Source organism: Megalobrama amblycephala, linkage group LG1, assembly GCF_018812025.1.
Source record: "Megalobrama amblycephala isolate DHTTF-2021 linkage group LG1, ASM1881202v1, whole genome shotgun sequence".
Classification (NCBI taxonomy): domain Eukaryota; kingdom Metazoa; phylum Chordata; class Actinopteri; order Cypriniformes; family Xenocyprididae; genus Megalobrama; species Megalobrama amblycephala.
This window is the reverse complement of record NC_063044.1, coordinates 45539049-45556291: the sequence shown is the minus strand read 5'-3', so window position 1 is coordinate 45556291 and position 17243 is coordinate 45539049. Positions and strand designations below refer to the sequence as shown.

Below are 17243 nucleotides of genomic sequence, written 5' to 3'. Positions count from 1 at the left end.
ACATTTTATTTGCTAATTGCAATTGAATTTCACTGAAATTAAATATTTTAAATAGATTTATTATTGGCTTATAAAGTCTAAATTTTATAACAGTGTGGTACATTGTAAAAATGTTACACAAACATTCATACTCATTCTTCCAAGTTAGTTTCCATAAATAAAACATTGCTTAATCTGTTTTCCTCTTCTAAAAAATGAGAGGTTTTAACAATAAAGTGAACTTTTTAAAATCTTTTCAGAAAGTGTGTAGGTTCTGTATTGTTTACATTTCAGATTTAAAAGTCAAGCCTTTAAAACAAATACACTGAAAACTCAAGTCTTAGACATGCCTGAATCAAGGAAAAGGTGTTGGCTGAGTGGCTGGGATAATCAGTAACAGCCAGATTCCAAATTAATCTACAAAAACAAGAAAATGTCACTGAAGGCTCTTTGTTGAGGGCCTGCATTTGTTCCATCCAGGAAATCTGATATACAATGCTTCAATAATGTGTTTAACTAAAAAAAAGTGGATCTGGAATCTCTAATGGACAAACACAGCTTCAATCAGGTGATGTCCTGGGTAAATATTAACAGCATTTTTACATGATTGGGAAAGGTTTTTGTTTTTAACATCGCTATAAGGAAGCATCTTCCTGAAATATATTCTTCCTCTAATAAATGATCCTTTTCCGAGTATAAATAATGATTAGGTGGCATAAAAGTGATATAAAAATAGATTCACATAATTGATATTTTGTAGGTGATTTGAATGTAGTGGTTCCCGTTGTTTCTGGAAAATCACGGCTCCATTCCCATATTGTCGATGCCCACCTTCTGTCTTCTTGGCTTTAATGTGGAAACAGTAGCTGTTACCACTAATGTCATGACATGCATTGTTTGATCAATCTATAGACAGGTTATCTGTGAGATTACACCAGTAGCATTCTGACCTTCTCGTCGCAGCAGCAGCAGCAACAGCAGCGGATGAGGACCAAGATAACCAGCAAGAGGACCATGCCTGTGAAAATTTAACATTGTGTGTTAATGACTCTTAATTATGTACCGTCATTTCTTGCTTCGTTTGACTTACCTATAAAGATGAAGAAAACTGCAAAGGAGGCAATGTCCCAGTCTGACTGAAACATCTGCTTTGATTGTAGTCTTGAGACCACATCGTTGAACTGGTTCTCAAAATCCTGTTGAATGCTCTTGTCCATGACTTCAGTAAGAAGATCCCGAAATGGAGGGAATGATATTAATTACACGCTGTTGACATATATTTGAAAATAAAACCGTGATGCCCATAAACTTAACCAACCTGTTCAATAGGCTACACACATGTACTCAAATTACATCCTGAATAAACAGGAAGTGTTTTTCTATGGTCTTTAGTACAAAGAAATTAGATTAACCACAACGAGAATCTTATAAACTATATTCTAAACTTCATAAAGTGTATTTTGAGTTAAGACATTAGAAACTAAAAGAGAAAACGACAATAGTCACGCCATTGTTTTACTCATTCGTACGTTTATTCAGTTAACATCGACCGACTGAGCTCAAATTCATTCGCTGAACACTTTTATTCATACTTCAACATTTGATCGATTACTTTTAAAGTAGGCAATTAATCTTACAATTACCAAAATCGTGAAAATCAAAGATCGCAGTCCACCCTCTTGTAGGCTAATCATATATAACCTAATATAATTTATAATCGTCCTAATTTGCTTATTTCCATACTCATAAATCGCCTTAATGTATCTTTTAGCACAGTTATGGTTCACTCACCTGTTGTTTTGCTCTGTCGTGTTTCCGGGTTACTGCGCCACACCTGTACTGAGATGCAGCTCCTGCTCAGTGAAAGGGTTTTGCGGAAGTGCGATGCTTTTACAAAACTACAGGAGTCTAAAAAGGGCTTTTAACATATTCTACGCTTATTCCCAGAATAGTTGATCTTAATTTAGACCAAATAAAATTTGTTGATATGAAGTGTACTAATACGATTTTAAGAAAGCTATCCTGGTCGTATAAGAAGAGATTACATTTCTCAACATCTAAGTAAGAAATTGGTAAAGGAATACAGAAGTAAATATCGTGCTTTTCCCCTTTTACCCGAATATACACTTTAAAATTATGTATGACATTTATCCAGCCAAAGAATTTCTAAGATTAAAGGGTTAGTTCATCCAAAAATGAAAATTCTGTCATTTATTACTCACCCTCATGTCGTTCCACACCCGTAACACCTCTGTTAATCTTCAGAACACAAATTAAGATATTTTTGATGAAATCCAATGGCTCCAAGGCCAGCATTGACAGCAATGACATTTCCTCTCTCAAGATCCATTAATGTACTAAAAACATGTTTAAATCAGTTCATGTGAGTTCAGTGTTTCTACCTTAATATTATACAGCGACGAGAATACTTTTTGTGCGCCAAAAAAACAAAATAACGACTTTATTCAACAATATCTAGTAATGAGCGATTTCATAACAATGCTTCTTGAAGCTTCGGAGCGTTATGAATCAAATTAGTATATCGGAGCGCGAAAGTCACGTGATTTTAGCAGTTTGGCGGTTTGATACGCGATCCGAATCATGATTCGATACGCTGATTCATTTGTGCTCCGAAGCTTCCTGAAGCAGTGTTTTGAAATCGGCCATCATTAGATATTGTTGAAAAGTCGTTTTTGTCTTTTTTTGGCACACCAAAAATATTCTCGTCGCTTTATAATATTAATATTGAACCACTGTACTCACATGAACTGATTTAAATATGTTTTTAGTACATTAATGGATCTTGAGAGAGGAAATGTCATTGCTCCCTATGCAGGCCTCACTGAGCCATCGGATTTCAACAAAAATATCTAAATTTGTGTTCTGAAGATGAACGAAGGTCTTACAGGTGTAGAACGACATGAGAGTGAGAAATTAATGACATTATTTTCATTTTTGGGTGAACTAACCCTTTAAGGCTTAATGTGGAATCAAATACTTGTCAAATTTGTAATAAACATTTATTTTTTCAATGTAATTTGGTTAACCCATTTTGGCATTTTGGAATGAGGTCCTTAGTTGGATAAAATATAACATATCCTCTCTTCCCTCTGTTAATTGGGACATGATAAAATTTGGGATACATTTGGAGGACAAAAATGCAGACTTTGTTATTAACTGTCTATTTCTTATAGTAAATTTGTTTATTCACAAATGCAAAATTTTGAAAACTGCACCCCAGTTTAATATATTTAGAAAAGAACTAACCCTATATACAGATGCCTTAAAAATTACGAGAACATATAAAGCCAGGAAATTACTTGATTTGTTTAATCAATATGACCTTATTACCAATTTGAATTAATCCCCTACAGTGTTTTTGTAGTTAATTTAATTTACTTTTATGTTTTTGTTTTGTTGTGACATTATGTATTACAATTTGTTATTTCTCAGTCTGTGAAGATACATAATTTAAATTATGTTGGCCTGTTATGTTATTGTTCATATGCAAAATAAAAAAATAAAAAAAAAAAAATAAAAAAAAACTACAGGAGTCTAGCGCCAACTCAGTGGCCTTTAATCTGATGTTGACAAAATATTAACTACACACAGAATACACCATACCCTAGTCATATTAAAACAGCTGGCAGTGCACATTCAGGTTTATTTAACATTAGTTATTTAACATTAGTTTGATAAAAATGTAAAGCTATATAATAATGAATTTAAATCCTACCTGGACACTCTTATTACCTCCAGCAACTCAAAAGCCCTTAAAGGGACAGTTCACCCAAAAATGAAAATTCAGTCATCATTTACTTTGTTTTGTTGAGCACAAAGGAAGATATTTTGATGAAAGTTTGGGGCACCATTGACTAGGAAAAAAACTACTATAGAAGTCAATGGTGCCCCAAAACTGTTCAGTTTAAAACATTCTTCAAAATATCTCCCTTTGTGTTCAACAGAACAAAGAAATGTATACAAGTTTGGAACAACATGAATGTTAGTAAATGATGACAGAATTTTCATTTTTGGGGTGAACTATCCCTTTAATACTCACATTATGTCATTTTAATGATATTTTCCTAATTTGTAACAGTTAATTGGATGTTCTATCGTGAATACCCCTGGAATTGTTATGTATGTTCTTGGCATTAATAAATAAATGAATAAATATTGCAGCGAAAACATGTTGTAGTACCAAACATCCACTAAAGGGGTCGCTGTCCCACTTCATTCAATATGTGAGGAATGACCTCTCACCCTTTGTTTACGTGGAAGGAGAGCTGTTCGTGCTTCCGGGTTTTATTTCTGCAGTTATCTGCTCAGTTTTAAAGAGATGGCTACGGTACCGGCCCAGTCTCTTCGGGTTTCAGAAATTAAAGACCCCACCGTTTTATTTGAGCGGTACGGTACAGATGAGATCCGTGCCATCGAGAGGAAAGTGCGCGGAGAGATCGAGCAGAAGAAGGAGGAACTTCGACAGATGGTCGGTGAACGTTACCGGGATCTGATCGATGCTGCTGACACTATCGGTGAGATGAGACAGTGCTCGGAGAGTGTCGTTCAGTCCATCCAGGACATGTACCGCTACTGCCACAAACTGAAACAGGCCAAACACGCCCCTCAGTCCAGCGGCAAAGCACAGGTAATAAAGGGGGCAAAACTGCCTGCAAAAAGTAAAAAATATTAAAGTTTATGTATTATTTATTCTGCCTTAATTTATTCAGCTTCGTCAGAGATATGTTTGGGTGCAGCCTGCTGCTTTCGTTTCCTCGTCAATCAACATGGGTGACCGTCAGATACAAATACAATATGTCATATTTGTTATACATATTGGCTAATGTAGCACTTCAGCACTTAAGACTACTACCAGTCAAACCCGCAGCTCCAGCTCTATTGAACTGACACAACTGTATTGAAATAAAGAAATAAAATCTTAGTGTTGTCACAATATTAAGTGCAGGAGTCATTTCGTATTCTAGCTAGTAGTGAGTAGGGTTGCAAAATTCTGGGAATTTTCAAAGCTGGAAACTTTCCATGGGAATATATGGGAATTAACAGGAATTAATGGGAATAAACAGGGAATTTGCAAAATTACAGGTTAGCCTATAACAGGGTACTTAAATGTAGTTGAAAAAAACATCTTGCAGGATAATTTTGGTTAAAACAACCATATTTAATGCAATTTCAGTTTAATTTTTACACTGCACATTCCTCAGTCACATTCACACAGCACACTACTTACTGCAGGGCTATTGAGGCCACACCCCCTGCATGCACTGTGCATTCCCCCAGTCCATAACATGCACATTTGATCAAAAATACAGAAAAAAACAGTAATATTGTGAAACATTACTACAATTTAAAATAATGGTTTTCTATTTTGATATACATAAAAATATAATTTATTTCTGTGATGCAAAGCTGAATTTTCAGCATTACTCCAGTCTTCAGTGTCACATGATCCTTTAGAAATCATTCTAACATGCTAACACAACTGTTTCCAACAATGATAATAACAAATAAGTATCAAATCAGCAAAATTGGACTGATTTCTGAAGGATCATGTGACACTGAAATAAATATAATAATTGCTGCAATAGAAAATGTTTAATTTACATGTTTACTAAATTAGAATTAATTGAATGCGAAAAATAAATAACTGTTATTTCATGTTATGACCAAACAAAATGTTTATATTTGTTTTTATATGATACATTTTATATAAATATTATCAATTTCCTAAAATTTCCCATTAATTCACATAAATTCACATAAATTCCTGTTAAGTTTCCAAATTGTAATATTTCCAAAATTCCCCAGGTTAAGTTCCCGTGGAAAGTTTCCGGAAAGTTTCTGGAAATTTATCGGAAACTTTCCGCCCTATTGCAACCCTAGTAGTGAGAGATCTAAACAACCTTTTTACAATTTGACTGATGGAGATAAGCATAATTACTTGTTATTATAAATAAAGAAGGCTCTTATACTTACCAAGTCTGCATTTGTTTGGTCAAAAATACAGTAAAAACAACAATAAATCTATATTAATAGTAAATTATCTGTTTTGATATCATTTTAAATGTTATTTATTCCTGTGATGTCAAAGCTGAATTTTCAGCATCATTACTCCAGTCTTCAGTGTCACATGATCCTTCAGAAATCATTCTGATATGATGATTTGATGCTCAAGAAACATTTCTGATTATTATCAATGTTGAAAACAGTTGTGCTGCTTAATATTTTTGTGGTGAATTTATCTCAGCGTTCTTTGATTAATAGAAATGTAAAAGAACATAATTTATTTGAAATGGAAATCTTTTGTAACATTATAATTGTCTTTTGTGTCAACGTAGTGAATCCTTGCTGAATAAAAGTATTAATTTGAAGGTGCTCTAAGTGATCCTGGGTGGAGTAACTTCCTGTTGACGTTCGAAGTGTTGTCAAACAAAACAGAGGCTAGCTAGACCCTCCCTCCTCCTCCTCCTCCTCCCCCTCCCCTCTCTGCTTCCTGAAACAGTCATGAATGGCATTTAAAATCATTCTTGTCGGTTATTGGCTGGAGCGTGTTTATTATGATTCGTGGTCCAGGCTGCACCAGTTTGTTTTTATTGCCGTTTTTGGAGCTTGTGGCGACTACAGAGACCGTGTTTTTTTTACAGTGTGTTCAGAGGACAGGCAGCTAGCGGATAGTGAGGAGATGTTTGCTGTATGTGACAAAAAATGTTTTGGCCTAAAAACATGTGACATCGCTTAGAGCACCTTTAAAAAAAATAAATGTCTTACTGACCCCAAATTTTTGAATGGTAGTGTATATGATATATAGCCATCATCAGGTTATGTTTATATACTGCAGTCTATGCCTTCAATCATTATTGTTAAGCAGTTTTGGGAACACTTCATTTTAGTGTCCTTGTTACATATGTTACTTACTGTAGTAATAACATTAAAATATGCATAATGGCATCCGAATCACCCTAACCCAAAAAACCTAAACCTAACCCTATAGTAAGTACATGTTGTTATTATTCAGTACTTAAATGTATAGTTACACTGTAACAAGGATGCCTTAAAATAAAGTGTATCCTCAGTTTCTATCAATATACAATAAATTCCAAAGTCAGAGCTTATTTGTTTAATGCTCATTAAATGTGTTTTTATTCCCGTCAGGGTCAGAAACAGTCCCAGGACAAATTCTATACGATGGCATCGCAAATAAAGCTCCTTCTGGAAATCCCTGAGCGGGTCTGGAGCGCAATGGAGTCCTCGCAGTACCTGCAGGCCACACAGCTCTACCTGCTGTGCTGTCACCTTCACAGCCAGCTACACTTGGAGGGCGGAGGGCATCAATACAGCCCCGTCCTCTCTCGCTTCCCCATCCTGGTGCGCCAGGTAGCAGCTGCAGGTCATTTCAGGTAAGTTATAGACTTACATAGCTGTTCATTTGGTTGAGTTTTTTGCTCTTACTAAAAGCTAGCTGCATTTATTTATTTGCAGGTCCACAATCTTATTGGAGAGTAAGTCTGTGCTGCGCGGCAGGGCGGTGTCTGATCAAGCGATCGCTGAAGCGCTGGTCTCCACCATGCTCCTGGAGGACAGCTCCCCTCGCCAGGCGCTTGCTGATTTCCTGCTGGCTAGGAAAGCATCCATTCAGCAACTGCTCAATCAGCCCCAGCATGGTGAATAACATTTTGGCTTATGAAGAATTAAAGCTTGTTCTCTTGTTTGTATTTGGTTGATTAGAATAAATCATTACATTTGCAGATTGTTTTTTTTGTTTTTTGTTTTATAAAGATGTGATGCTGTCCCTCTCTTAGGTGCTGGTGTTAAAGCACAGGTTTGTTCTTTGGTGGAGCTGCTGGTCACCACTCTATATCAGGCATATGCTGTGTTTTATGTGCCTCCGGAGGGCCAAGTGTCCGATACCGGATTGGGCTGTGGCCTGCTTTTTACCACCTTGGAGAATGTGACCTCCAACACATCCTCTGGTGAGTTATCAATTTTTACGGTTACGTTAGGATGCTTAAACATTGGTGTAAGGGGTCAGCAAGGCCAGAAATCAATGGGGGATGGGGCAAAAGAAAATGCCACCAAAAGAAACAAAAATGCCCCGCAAATTAGAATTGTCAAAAGTACCATTTCAGTACTGAAATTTAAAAAATGTGACACGCCGATGAGCAGATTCGTAAACACCTCTGATTGGCCATTGTGTTGACGCGCTCAACGGATATCACAGATGCAAACTCCTCACCTTTCAGTGAAAACTCACCTTTTTGAGATCAAAATGGGTCACCAATGGGATTTGCATAGATCAAATAAGAAAGTGTTTTTTTTCTTTTTTATGTAATATTACCCATTATATGTCTATAATGGGTAATATTTTATGTATTTGAGGTCTGAGATGTGACAAACAGTATTGCTGTCTAATCAGCCAATATTGTCTTAAACATCCTGCATAGCACTTCATCTTTTATAACATGAGATTTTAACCAAATGTTGATTTTGGTAAAATGTTGCAATAATATGTTCATTTTTTTTTATTGGAAAAATTACAGTTTTGGACATATAGGGTAATAAAAAATAAATGAAAAAATCCCTTAAAATAACTACAAATGAGCATGTAAAGCAAATAACTTTTTTTTTAAAAATCTGTGCGCAATGTTCTCACCTTTTTTCCCCCTTACCTGTTTGCATCCCTGGGATATGTCTGTGATTGGCTTCGATGATCAACACACGGAAGTGTTTGAATTTGACAGCGTGAGCGTTTGAAAGCAGGCGACTATCAGCAGACCGGCTCCCGTGTGTATCTGTGTAAGCGCTCAATGAAGAGCGTCATTGATGACTATTTACAACGTTTTTGAAGCGTTGATCATTGTAAATAAACATAAATTACATGTCAGATGCGGCTTCTGTTACACCTTTGCAGTGTAAAAATGGCTTTTGTTAATGCAATTAAATTGGTAACAGTCTATAGCATTCTGTTTGAAGTATTTGGTTAACTTTTAATATCTAATATAAAATACAACATGGATACATTTAATAAGTTCATTATAAAAACTGTCCTTATAAAGGTAACAAATGTCCTTGGAAATCAATTACAGGTGGCCCCTTAATGGAAAAGTTAATTTCTGACCCTCAGGGTCTATTGTTGTCAAAAGTACAGGACGCGATACCAAGTCGGTACTGAAATTTTAAAAATGTGATGCTTTGAGTTCTGTTGAGTGGATTTGTAAATACATCTGATTGACAATTGTGTTCACACTCATCAGATATGTCTGTGATTGGCTTCAATGATCAACGCTTCAAAAACATTGTAAATAGTCATCAATGACACTCTTCACCGAGCGCTTACACAGATACACACGGGAGCGTTTAAAAGCGGTCCGCTGATAGACGCCTACTTTCAAACGCTTTCAAATTCAAACACTTCCGTGTGCTTTCAAACGCTCCCGTGCATTGATCACATAGACCTTGTTCGTTTACATTATGTGTCTAAGTAACTTGCCTAAAAGAACATTTGTGATTTTATGTGAAATCCAGGGAAAGAGAAGAAGGTTCTGGACAAGGAGATGAGTACAGGAAGCTGGTTTAAGTACCTTCCCCCTTCAGTGATAAACTTCCAGCCTGTCCTTCGGACACTAGCACAGCCTATACAGAGGGAGCAGCTCAGAGACACACTGCAGCAGTGGATCGATACGTATGTCCCTCCCACAAATGTTAGTTTACATTTCTTTAAGGATTTGTTTTAAATGCTCCTTTTTCTTGTAATAGCTGTAAGGAGGATATCCGCAGTGGAGTCAGCAGCCTTCTGGTTTACGTGAAGAGTTTAAAGGGTCTGGCTGCAATTCGAGATGCCGTGTGGGAACTGCTCAGTAGTGAGTCCATCAGTCAACACTGGAGTACTGTGTGTCAGTCTCTCCTCGAACAGCCTCTGGCTTTGTGGGATGACCTTTTGCAGCAGCTCTTCCTGCAGAGACTTCAGGTACTTGTTACAGATTTAACCTGTTTAACTAGTCCGATAGATGTGTTTGCCGTGTTTACACCTACTGTTAACAAATATTGGGTGATCCCAGGGCAGAATGTTTGACATTCTAACTGCCAGTAATTAGATTTCAAGAAAAGGGTATTTGACTATATACATAATTCACCATGTCATTGTACATGTTTTTATATATATATATATATATAATACATACATACATACATACATACATATGTAACAAAAAGACCGTTGCTCTAATTATTATAATACTATTTTGATAATCCGTAAGTCTGTGCATTTTTTAGTTAATTGAATGAAAAAGTAAAACATGCTATTCCGCATCTTTCCCAATGTTCACCTCAAAACAATGGCCAACTGAAATGCTAAAGATACATATGCTCTACATATTATGTATAAAATGTTACAATATTTTTATATGAATTGTATAATATTATTAATATTAATAAAACAATTAATACATGTACACTCCTGTTCAAAGTTTGTGGTTGGTTAGATTTTTAAATGTTTTTTAAAGAAGTCTCTCATGCTCCCCAAGGCTGCATTTATTTGATCAAAAATACATTAACAACAGTAATATTGTAAAATATTATTACAATTTAAAATAATTGTTTTCTATTTGAATATATTTTAAAATGCAGTGTACTCCTGTGATGGCAAAGCTGTATTTTCAGCATCATTACTCCAGTTTTCAGTGTCACATGATCCTTCAGAAATCATTCTAATATGATTATTTGCTGCTCAAGAAACATTTCTTATTACTATCATTGCATTGCATACATTTTTTAAATGACTTTTTGATGAATAGAAAAAATACAAGAAACCACATTTATTTAAAATAGAAATCTTTTGTAATCTTTCATTTTTGGTCAATTTAAAGTGTACCTACTGGTTAATATTAATTTCTTTAAAAAAATCTTATTGACCCCAAACTTTTTACTATAGTGTATATATGTATTGTAAAATAATCTATAATGATGTATTGTATATTAAAATATATATACATGTTTTGCACCCCATTTACACTTAATTGTAATTGCCACCTTCTCCTTGTTGTGATCAAATCACCTGAGATTGAATGTTAACACTATGCCTTGTCATCCAAGGTGAGGTGTCAAATATCTCTAAATCTTGAGTTTATAGGTACAGATAACCCTTCTCCTCCTTTACTCATTTACCCTTGATCTCTCTAGGTGATCACGCAGGAGGGCACAGAAGGGATCTCCAGCAGCTCCAGACAGCTCTTGTCTTCAGCTCTGCGGGATCTGCAGGGTCAAGCCACAGCTGGGACTTTCAGCCGCGGGGCGCAGTATGAGAGTGACGTTGCAGCTTTCCTGTGGTCCGAGTCTCAAGGTGACCTTCTCAGCGACACAGCCTGGGTGAGTGTGGCCCAGCGCAGCCCACACCAGAGGAGCGGCCTGTCCATGAAGACCCAGGCCCTCACTCCCTGCGTTCAGACCTACTGCTCCTCCCTGGACTCCAAGCTCAAAGCCAAACTAGATGATCTGCAGCACTACTTGCCCTCTGAAAAAAATGGCAAGGAGCTTTCAGAGACGGTCCCAGTGACGACTAGCTCTCCTATTAACCGCTTTATGGATGCTGGAGCGGTGGAGGACATTCTTAGAGAGCACTGCCTGGCATGTGTGAGGGACATCCTTGCCAGCATTCGTGCTGAGCTCACTAATGCCAAGGCTAAGACCGGCAGCCCCAGCCAGTTAAGTTCAGTGCTCTTTATGGCCAGACTATGCCAGTCAATGGGAGAACTGTGTCCTAGTCTGAAACAGTGCATCCTGGGGAAGCAGGGGGGCATGGATCCTGTGAGCAGAGGCACTCCACGACAGGGCAAGAAGTTGGGCAAAGGCAGCACAGCCAAGACAGCGGATGTCAGCCCAGCTCAGGCTAAGTGGAGCTGTCTGAAAGAGGAACTTCTTTCCTGCAGCATGGAGGCCTATGGTATCTGGAGCTCTGCACTCACCAGGGTAAGATTATGAAGACATTCTGAGGACAGGAAATCAATACACTTCATTCACCAGCTTGTTAGTGCAAAAATGTGTGGTTATTTTTATGCAGACTTTACATACTTTAGGCATATATGTTTAACATTTTAATGCTTATATTCTTCAGTAAAATTGAATGATCAAAAATGTATTTCAGGCACTTGTGGGCAGCTTTGCTGCGACTCTCCATGCAGGAACCCCCGGATCCATACTGGGTACTGCAACCAATTGGGAAGAACTTGAAATACAGGAAGAAACGGAGTCAGGCAACAGTATAATGTCCAAAATACGCCTTCCTGTTCAGGTAACAGCTACATTTGTCCATTTTTTATTATTATTATTATTATTATTATATAATACTTTAATATAATATTATATATAAGTATTACTTATATATAATACTTTAATATATACATTAAGGAGACCTAATGTGGACTTATTGCATACTGAGTTTTCAGTGCCAAATTATGACTCTCAAATAGGGCTGGGCGATAAATCGATTTTATCGATTAACTCGAATTTGACGTTAAGGGCGATTTGTTTTTAATGAAAATCGGTTTTCTCTTTAACTTCCACCACCGGCTCTCCCCTTAGGCTTCCGTAGTTCAGAGTGGGCTCGCCCTCCCCCCGCTTACCTTACAGTCAGCCGCACACAGACAACATGGCAGGTAACAGCGCAGAGCTCCTTCCAAAGAAAGGCACCGTTTCATCCGTTGTTTGGAATGGACTAACGTTATATGCACGGAGCGTTCTTTAGAACTTCCGCATTAATATAAGCCAGCTCGAAAACTTCCGGTGAGATGTCATTTGCTGGTGTGTTGAGCATCAGTAGTGTAATACTTAGTTTATAATCAGATTATAGTCACTTAAATAGGCATAGCATCAATTTAGTTATTCAAACATAACACGCATACAAAATAAATAAATAAGGACGTACCTCAGTGTTCCTCCTCGGCTAAATTCAATTCGACCATCAGTTTTCACACTTTTATGTGAAAAAAAAAGCTTCAAAAATTAAATATTTATTGTACACTTTAGTTAGATTCATTTAATAAAATGTGTGTTTTTATAAGAGTGCTGAAATCATTGATCTTGCGCTGCATTAACTGACAGCTGCTGTGATTACAAGGTAAAAGTGCGGTATCACTTCCTGTTTAATTAATTCACCATAAAAGTTATTGTTTTTCTTAAGTTTTGTAAGTATTTCATACTTCACATTGACAAAATATATTTGTAAACCTAGTTACTTTATAATGTTTAACATTTAGTCAAAAACAAAGTGAAAAACGATTAGAGGAAATGGCTCACAAATGCGCAAATACATGCTACTTTGCCGCCACCTGCTGGTTAAAGTGGTAATATTGTCTTTTTTATTTTTAAATAAGTGTTTTCTATCAAATGATGAATTTACTATATTTTTAAACGATCGGTTTTACAATGGGGACAATCTCAGAAGGATGAACAAGTAATGTTTGTGGTCATCATAAACTGCATAAGCGAAAATCTGAACAAAATAAAGAGTACATTTGTTTTGAGCAATTTCTTTGTCGGTTGTTGTTTGTTTTTAAATAGAAAAAAAAAATCGATTAAAATCGAAAATCGGGTTTGGTGTGAAAAAATCGGAGATTTTTTTTTTAAGTCATATCGCCCAGCCCTACTCTCAAATAATGTGATTATCCCCTTTTAAGGCACAACCTTAGATAAACAAAAATAAACATATATATAAACAATAAACATATACAGTACAGCTCAAAAGTTTGGAACCACTAAGATTTTTAATGTTTTTAAAAGAAGTTTCGTCTGCTCACCAAGGCTACATTTATTTAATTAAAAATACAGTAAAAAACAGTAATATTGTGAAATATTATTACAATTTAAAATAACTGTTTTCTATTTGAATATATTTCACAAAGTAATTTATTCCTGTGATGGCAAAGCTGAATTTTCAGCATCATTACTCCAGTCTTCAGTGTCACATGATCCTTCAGAAATCATTCTAATATGCTGATCTGCTGCTATATATATATATATATATATATATATATATATATATATATATATATATATATATATATATATATATATAGTTATAAAATGTTGTAAATGTTTTCAATGATTACATAAAATCCTACATTTTGTAAAATACTTGCGTTATATTTTTTGTGGACTCCCTAGCACCCCCTTGTGGCCCACAAAACAATAAAAAAAAAAAGAAAAAGAAATCCAACAATGAATAAACACAATAAATAAATAAAAACAAATTGGAAAAATAGAATCTCAAAGTTCCAATATTACAAACATTTTGGAAATAATTGACATCATTGTTAGCCCATTGTGTCTGATTGCGTTATACGTTCCAATGTGCACAGGCCTTTTAACTTCATTATTAATTTTAGTTTGTGGGAAGAGTTACGCCCTTTTCAAAATATGAGATCATTAGAGTCCATACTGAATAAAAACAGGATGTCTCTATATTGTAAAATAATTGTTTCCCCATTATTTTTTCTCTCTCTACAGCCATCATGGTATGTTCAGTCGTTACTCTTTCATCTGTGCCTTGAGGTCAATAGGGTCGGAGGTCACGCGTTACCAAAGGTCACTCTGTTGGACATCTTGCGGAGTTGTCTTGACCAGGTGGTGAGTGAGTATGAAAGACTCACTCAGAAAACACAGAGCAAGGTGAAATGTCTCTCTCATTCTTCTGTTCCTGCTTTTTAACCACTGTTGTAATGGAATAATTATTTTAAAACTAAATGTCTGTTGTTCTGTCTCCTGTCTTTCCTTCCTCTCTCTCTAGGATTCAGGCCTCCCCATGACCCAGAACAGAGCTTTGCAGCTGTTGTTTGACCTTCGTTATCTCAGTGCCACTCTAGGGTCCCGCCTTGAAGAGGGTAGGAGTTCCCGCTTTCAACAAGACCCAAGGTAACCTCTTCACAAGCTAGGGATGGGCACAAACCCTCAGTAGGAAGTAACAGCAATGATCGGTCATGAAAACACAATCATAGCGTGACTTCACCTTCCAACTTTAAAACAAAGCACAACCGAGAATAGCTTACCTCTGACAATTTTCCTTCATTCTTGCTGTTTGTTAAAGGATCCAGCAGGTCTGCGACTCCCTTGAAAGTCACATTGATCCATTTGACCTGGATGTTTTCACTCCACATCTGAACAGTAACCTGAACCGACTCTCACAAAGGACCTCTGTAAGCGATGCCATTTATTTCCCACTAACCCTGTTTCAAACATCCCTCCCATGTAATTGTCTCATTGAATTTGCCTGTTCTCATGTGAAATAGGCATGATAATTGTCATCTTTTGTGTATTGAACAGTGTTTTGTCTCGTGTTGTTTCTAGGTGCTTTTAGGATTGTTGACTGGCACGGAGAAGCAGTTTACCTCTAGGACCAGCAATATCAACTCTCAGGAACCTTACAACATCCTTCCTTTGGCTAGCAGCCAGATCCGGTGAGAATAAAGCTCTCATCTTACCCTTCACACTGTTTAACTCATTGTTATAAATATTTATGGCTAGTTAGATGCTGTCATGCTGTGTGCTTGATTATTGTGCGAGATAATAAAAATATATTTTATGTTAGAAACATCATACATGCATTTAGATCTCAAATAAAATTATACTAATATATATTTTCAAATAAAAAAAAAATTCTCATTTTACGTTTTGATTTCTCTATTATATTTTAATTCATTATAATTGAATTTCATTAAATGTTATAATTTTATCAATTTATTTAGTTTTTAATTCATTATATTTTAAAATATTTAATTTTATATATTTTTGTAAATATATAATTATACATTCCTTCCCCCCCCCTCAAGGTTTGGTTTGCTGCCACTGAGTATGACAAACTCTCGAAAGACTAATTCAGCCACACATGGAGCAGATATCACTAGACCACTGGTAGGTTGGCTAAGCATTTATTATGTACAATACCTCTTCTGGTATGTTTGAAAGAAAAGTAAACCCTTGTGCCATGATGTTTATAGAAAAAGACTTCAGTTGGTGTTTTATGTTATTATGGCTTTGCAAATAAGTCACTTTCTACCAATGCTCCCAGTTTTACGTGGCCTAGCAGAAGAGCTGCTGAATCTCACGGCGATAGGTGATGTCATGTTGTGTGGTGCTACTTTATTTTTTGCAGTGCATAGTTTTGGATTTACTGAACTTGATTGACTCTGATATGCTTTGTGAATGCAACACGTGGCATAGCAGCAATCAAATGCAACTGATGAATACTGAGCAGTATGAGCATCAAGGCTTTTGAGCTGTATTAATCACAACACAAAGTCTGTCTTAAAGGGTTAATTCACCCAAAAATGAAATTTCTCTCATTAAGTACTCTACCCTCATGTCGTCCCAAAGACCTTTCGTTCATCTTAGGAACACAAATTATTCTGAACGCCAGCTTGAACCACTGTAGTCACGTTGATTTTAACAATGTCTTTAATACCGTTCTGGACCTCAGTGACGTTGCTGCTTCTGTGTGGTTCAGAAACCTCTCAGATTTTATAAAAAAATATCTTAATTTGTGTTCTGAAGATGAACAAAGGTCTTACAGGTTTGGGGCGACATGAGGGTGAGTAATTAATGACAGAAATTTCATTTCTGGGTGAACTAATCCTTTAAGTTTAATACTTTTGTATTATAAGCAAACAAGCATCATGTAGTTCCAGATTTCTCCACTGGCTTTGCTAAATCTTCTGCTTGTGGTGACCATTTTTGGCTCTAACTGTGTGAAAAACTATTCAAAACTCTGTACCTGCTCTGGTGTCACAACATTATGAGATGCAAATCCATTTACATGTTTGTTTTATCATTTTAGGTGGCTCCCTCCTCTGCTTCTGCACCACAGGACAGTTTCCGGCCAGGAAATCTCTTCAGGCAGTTAGCCGATCAAGAAGAGGAATCTGCAGCCCCTTCTCTCTTTAAATTAGGCTGGCTTTCTAGCATGGCCAAATAAACTTTTATAAAGCTGTTATTTTTTTAACCCATACAACACTATGTAAAATAATATTTAAAATACATTTGGAAATGTAACAACTGTGTCCTGTATTGCCTATTCTTTCAAAATCACATGATATAAAGAGAAATTACGATGCTAATCATTAATAAAAGGGAAAGATTAAATGAACATTACAATTTTGTATTTATCAAGCACATTAGCTTTTAGTGGCTTTTAATTTTATTCTGATTAAAAATGTTAAGTGAATCAGAAGCACAATAATAGTTCCAATTTTTTCTCTTTGTAA

The 17243-nt window shown here is 36.1% G+C and overlaps 2 protein-coding genes across 4 annotated transcripts; one reads left to right on the top strand and one right to left on the bottom strand.

Annotated features, from left to right (window-relative positions):
- Positions 1-38: 38 nt before the first annotated feature.
- smim22 (small integral membrane protein 22) lies at positions 39-1927 on the bottom strand. 2 transcript variants are annotated; one of them, XM_048195804.1, is made up of 4 exons: positions 1771-1927; positions 1070-1198; positions 930-997; positions 39-825 (listed from the first exon to the last, which is right to left on the bottom strand). In XM_048195804.1, exons 2-4 carry the CDS (start codon positions 1194-1196, stop codon positions 778-780), a joined length of 243 nt encoding a protein of 80 aa, XP_048051761.1. In that variant the 5' UTR covers positions 1197-1198; positions 1771-1927; the 3' UTR covers positions 39-777. The 2 variants fall into 2 exon arrangements, with proteins under 2 accessions (XP_048051761.1, XP_048051770.1); XM_048195813.1 differs by having other exon boundaries at positions 1070-1245; positions 1771-1919.
- A 2309-nt stretch (positions 1928-4236) lies between these two features.
- Positions 4237-17125, top strand: cog1 (component of oligomeric golgi complex 1). 2 transcript variants are annotated; one of them, XM_048195777.1, is made up of 15 exons: positions 4237-4627; positions 7150-7394; positions 7477-7658; positions 7797-7967; positions 9520-9676; positions 9751-9961; positions 11173-11958; positions 12134-12280; positions 14494-14655; positions 14774-14898; positions 15071-15179; positions 15331-15440; positions 15813-15894; positions 16052-16096; positions 16817-17031. In XM_048195777.1, the coding sequence occupies exons 1-14, from the start codon at positions 4319-4321 to the stop codon at positions 16064-16066; spliced, it is 2811 nt and encodes a 936-aa protein (XP_048051734.1). In that variant the 5' UTR covers positions 4237-4318; the 3' UTR covers positions 16067-16096; positions 16817-17031. The 2 variants fall into 2 exon arrangements, with proteins under 2 accessions (XP_048051734.1, XP_048051724.1); XM_048195767.1 differs by lacking the exon at positions 16052-16096 and having other exon boundaries at positions 16817-17125.
- Positions 17126-17243: the final 118 nt, after the last annotated feature.

Bases quoted from the DNA above. Each gene is read 5' to 3' on its own strand.
- smim22 (XM_048195804.1), bottom strand. From the start codon at position 1,196: ATGGACAAGAGCATTCAACAGGATTTTGAGAACCAGTTCAACGATGTG. The intron at 998-1,069 runs GTAAGTCAAACG...AAATTTTCACAG, and splicing joins AGTTTTCTTCATCTTTATAG to GCATGGTCCTCTTGCTGGTT. The intron at 826-929 runs GTCAGAATGCTA...TCCACATTAAAG, and splicing joins GCTGCTGCTGCGACGAGAAG to CCAAGAAGACAGAAGGTGGG.
- cog1 (XM_048195767.1), top strand. From the start codon at position 4,319: ATGGCTACGGTACCGGCCCAGTCTCTTCGGGTTTCAGAAATTAAAGAC. The intron at 7,968-9,519 runs GTGAGTTATCAA...TGTGAAATCCAG, and splicing joins GACCTCCAACACATCCTCTG to GGAAAGAGAAGAAGGTTCTG. The intron at 9,962-11,172 runs GTACTTGTTACA...TGATCTCTCTAG, and splicing joins TCTTCCTGCAGAGACTTCAG to GTGATCACGCAGGAGGGCAC.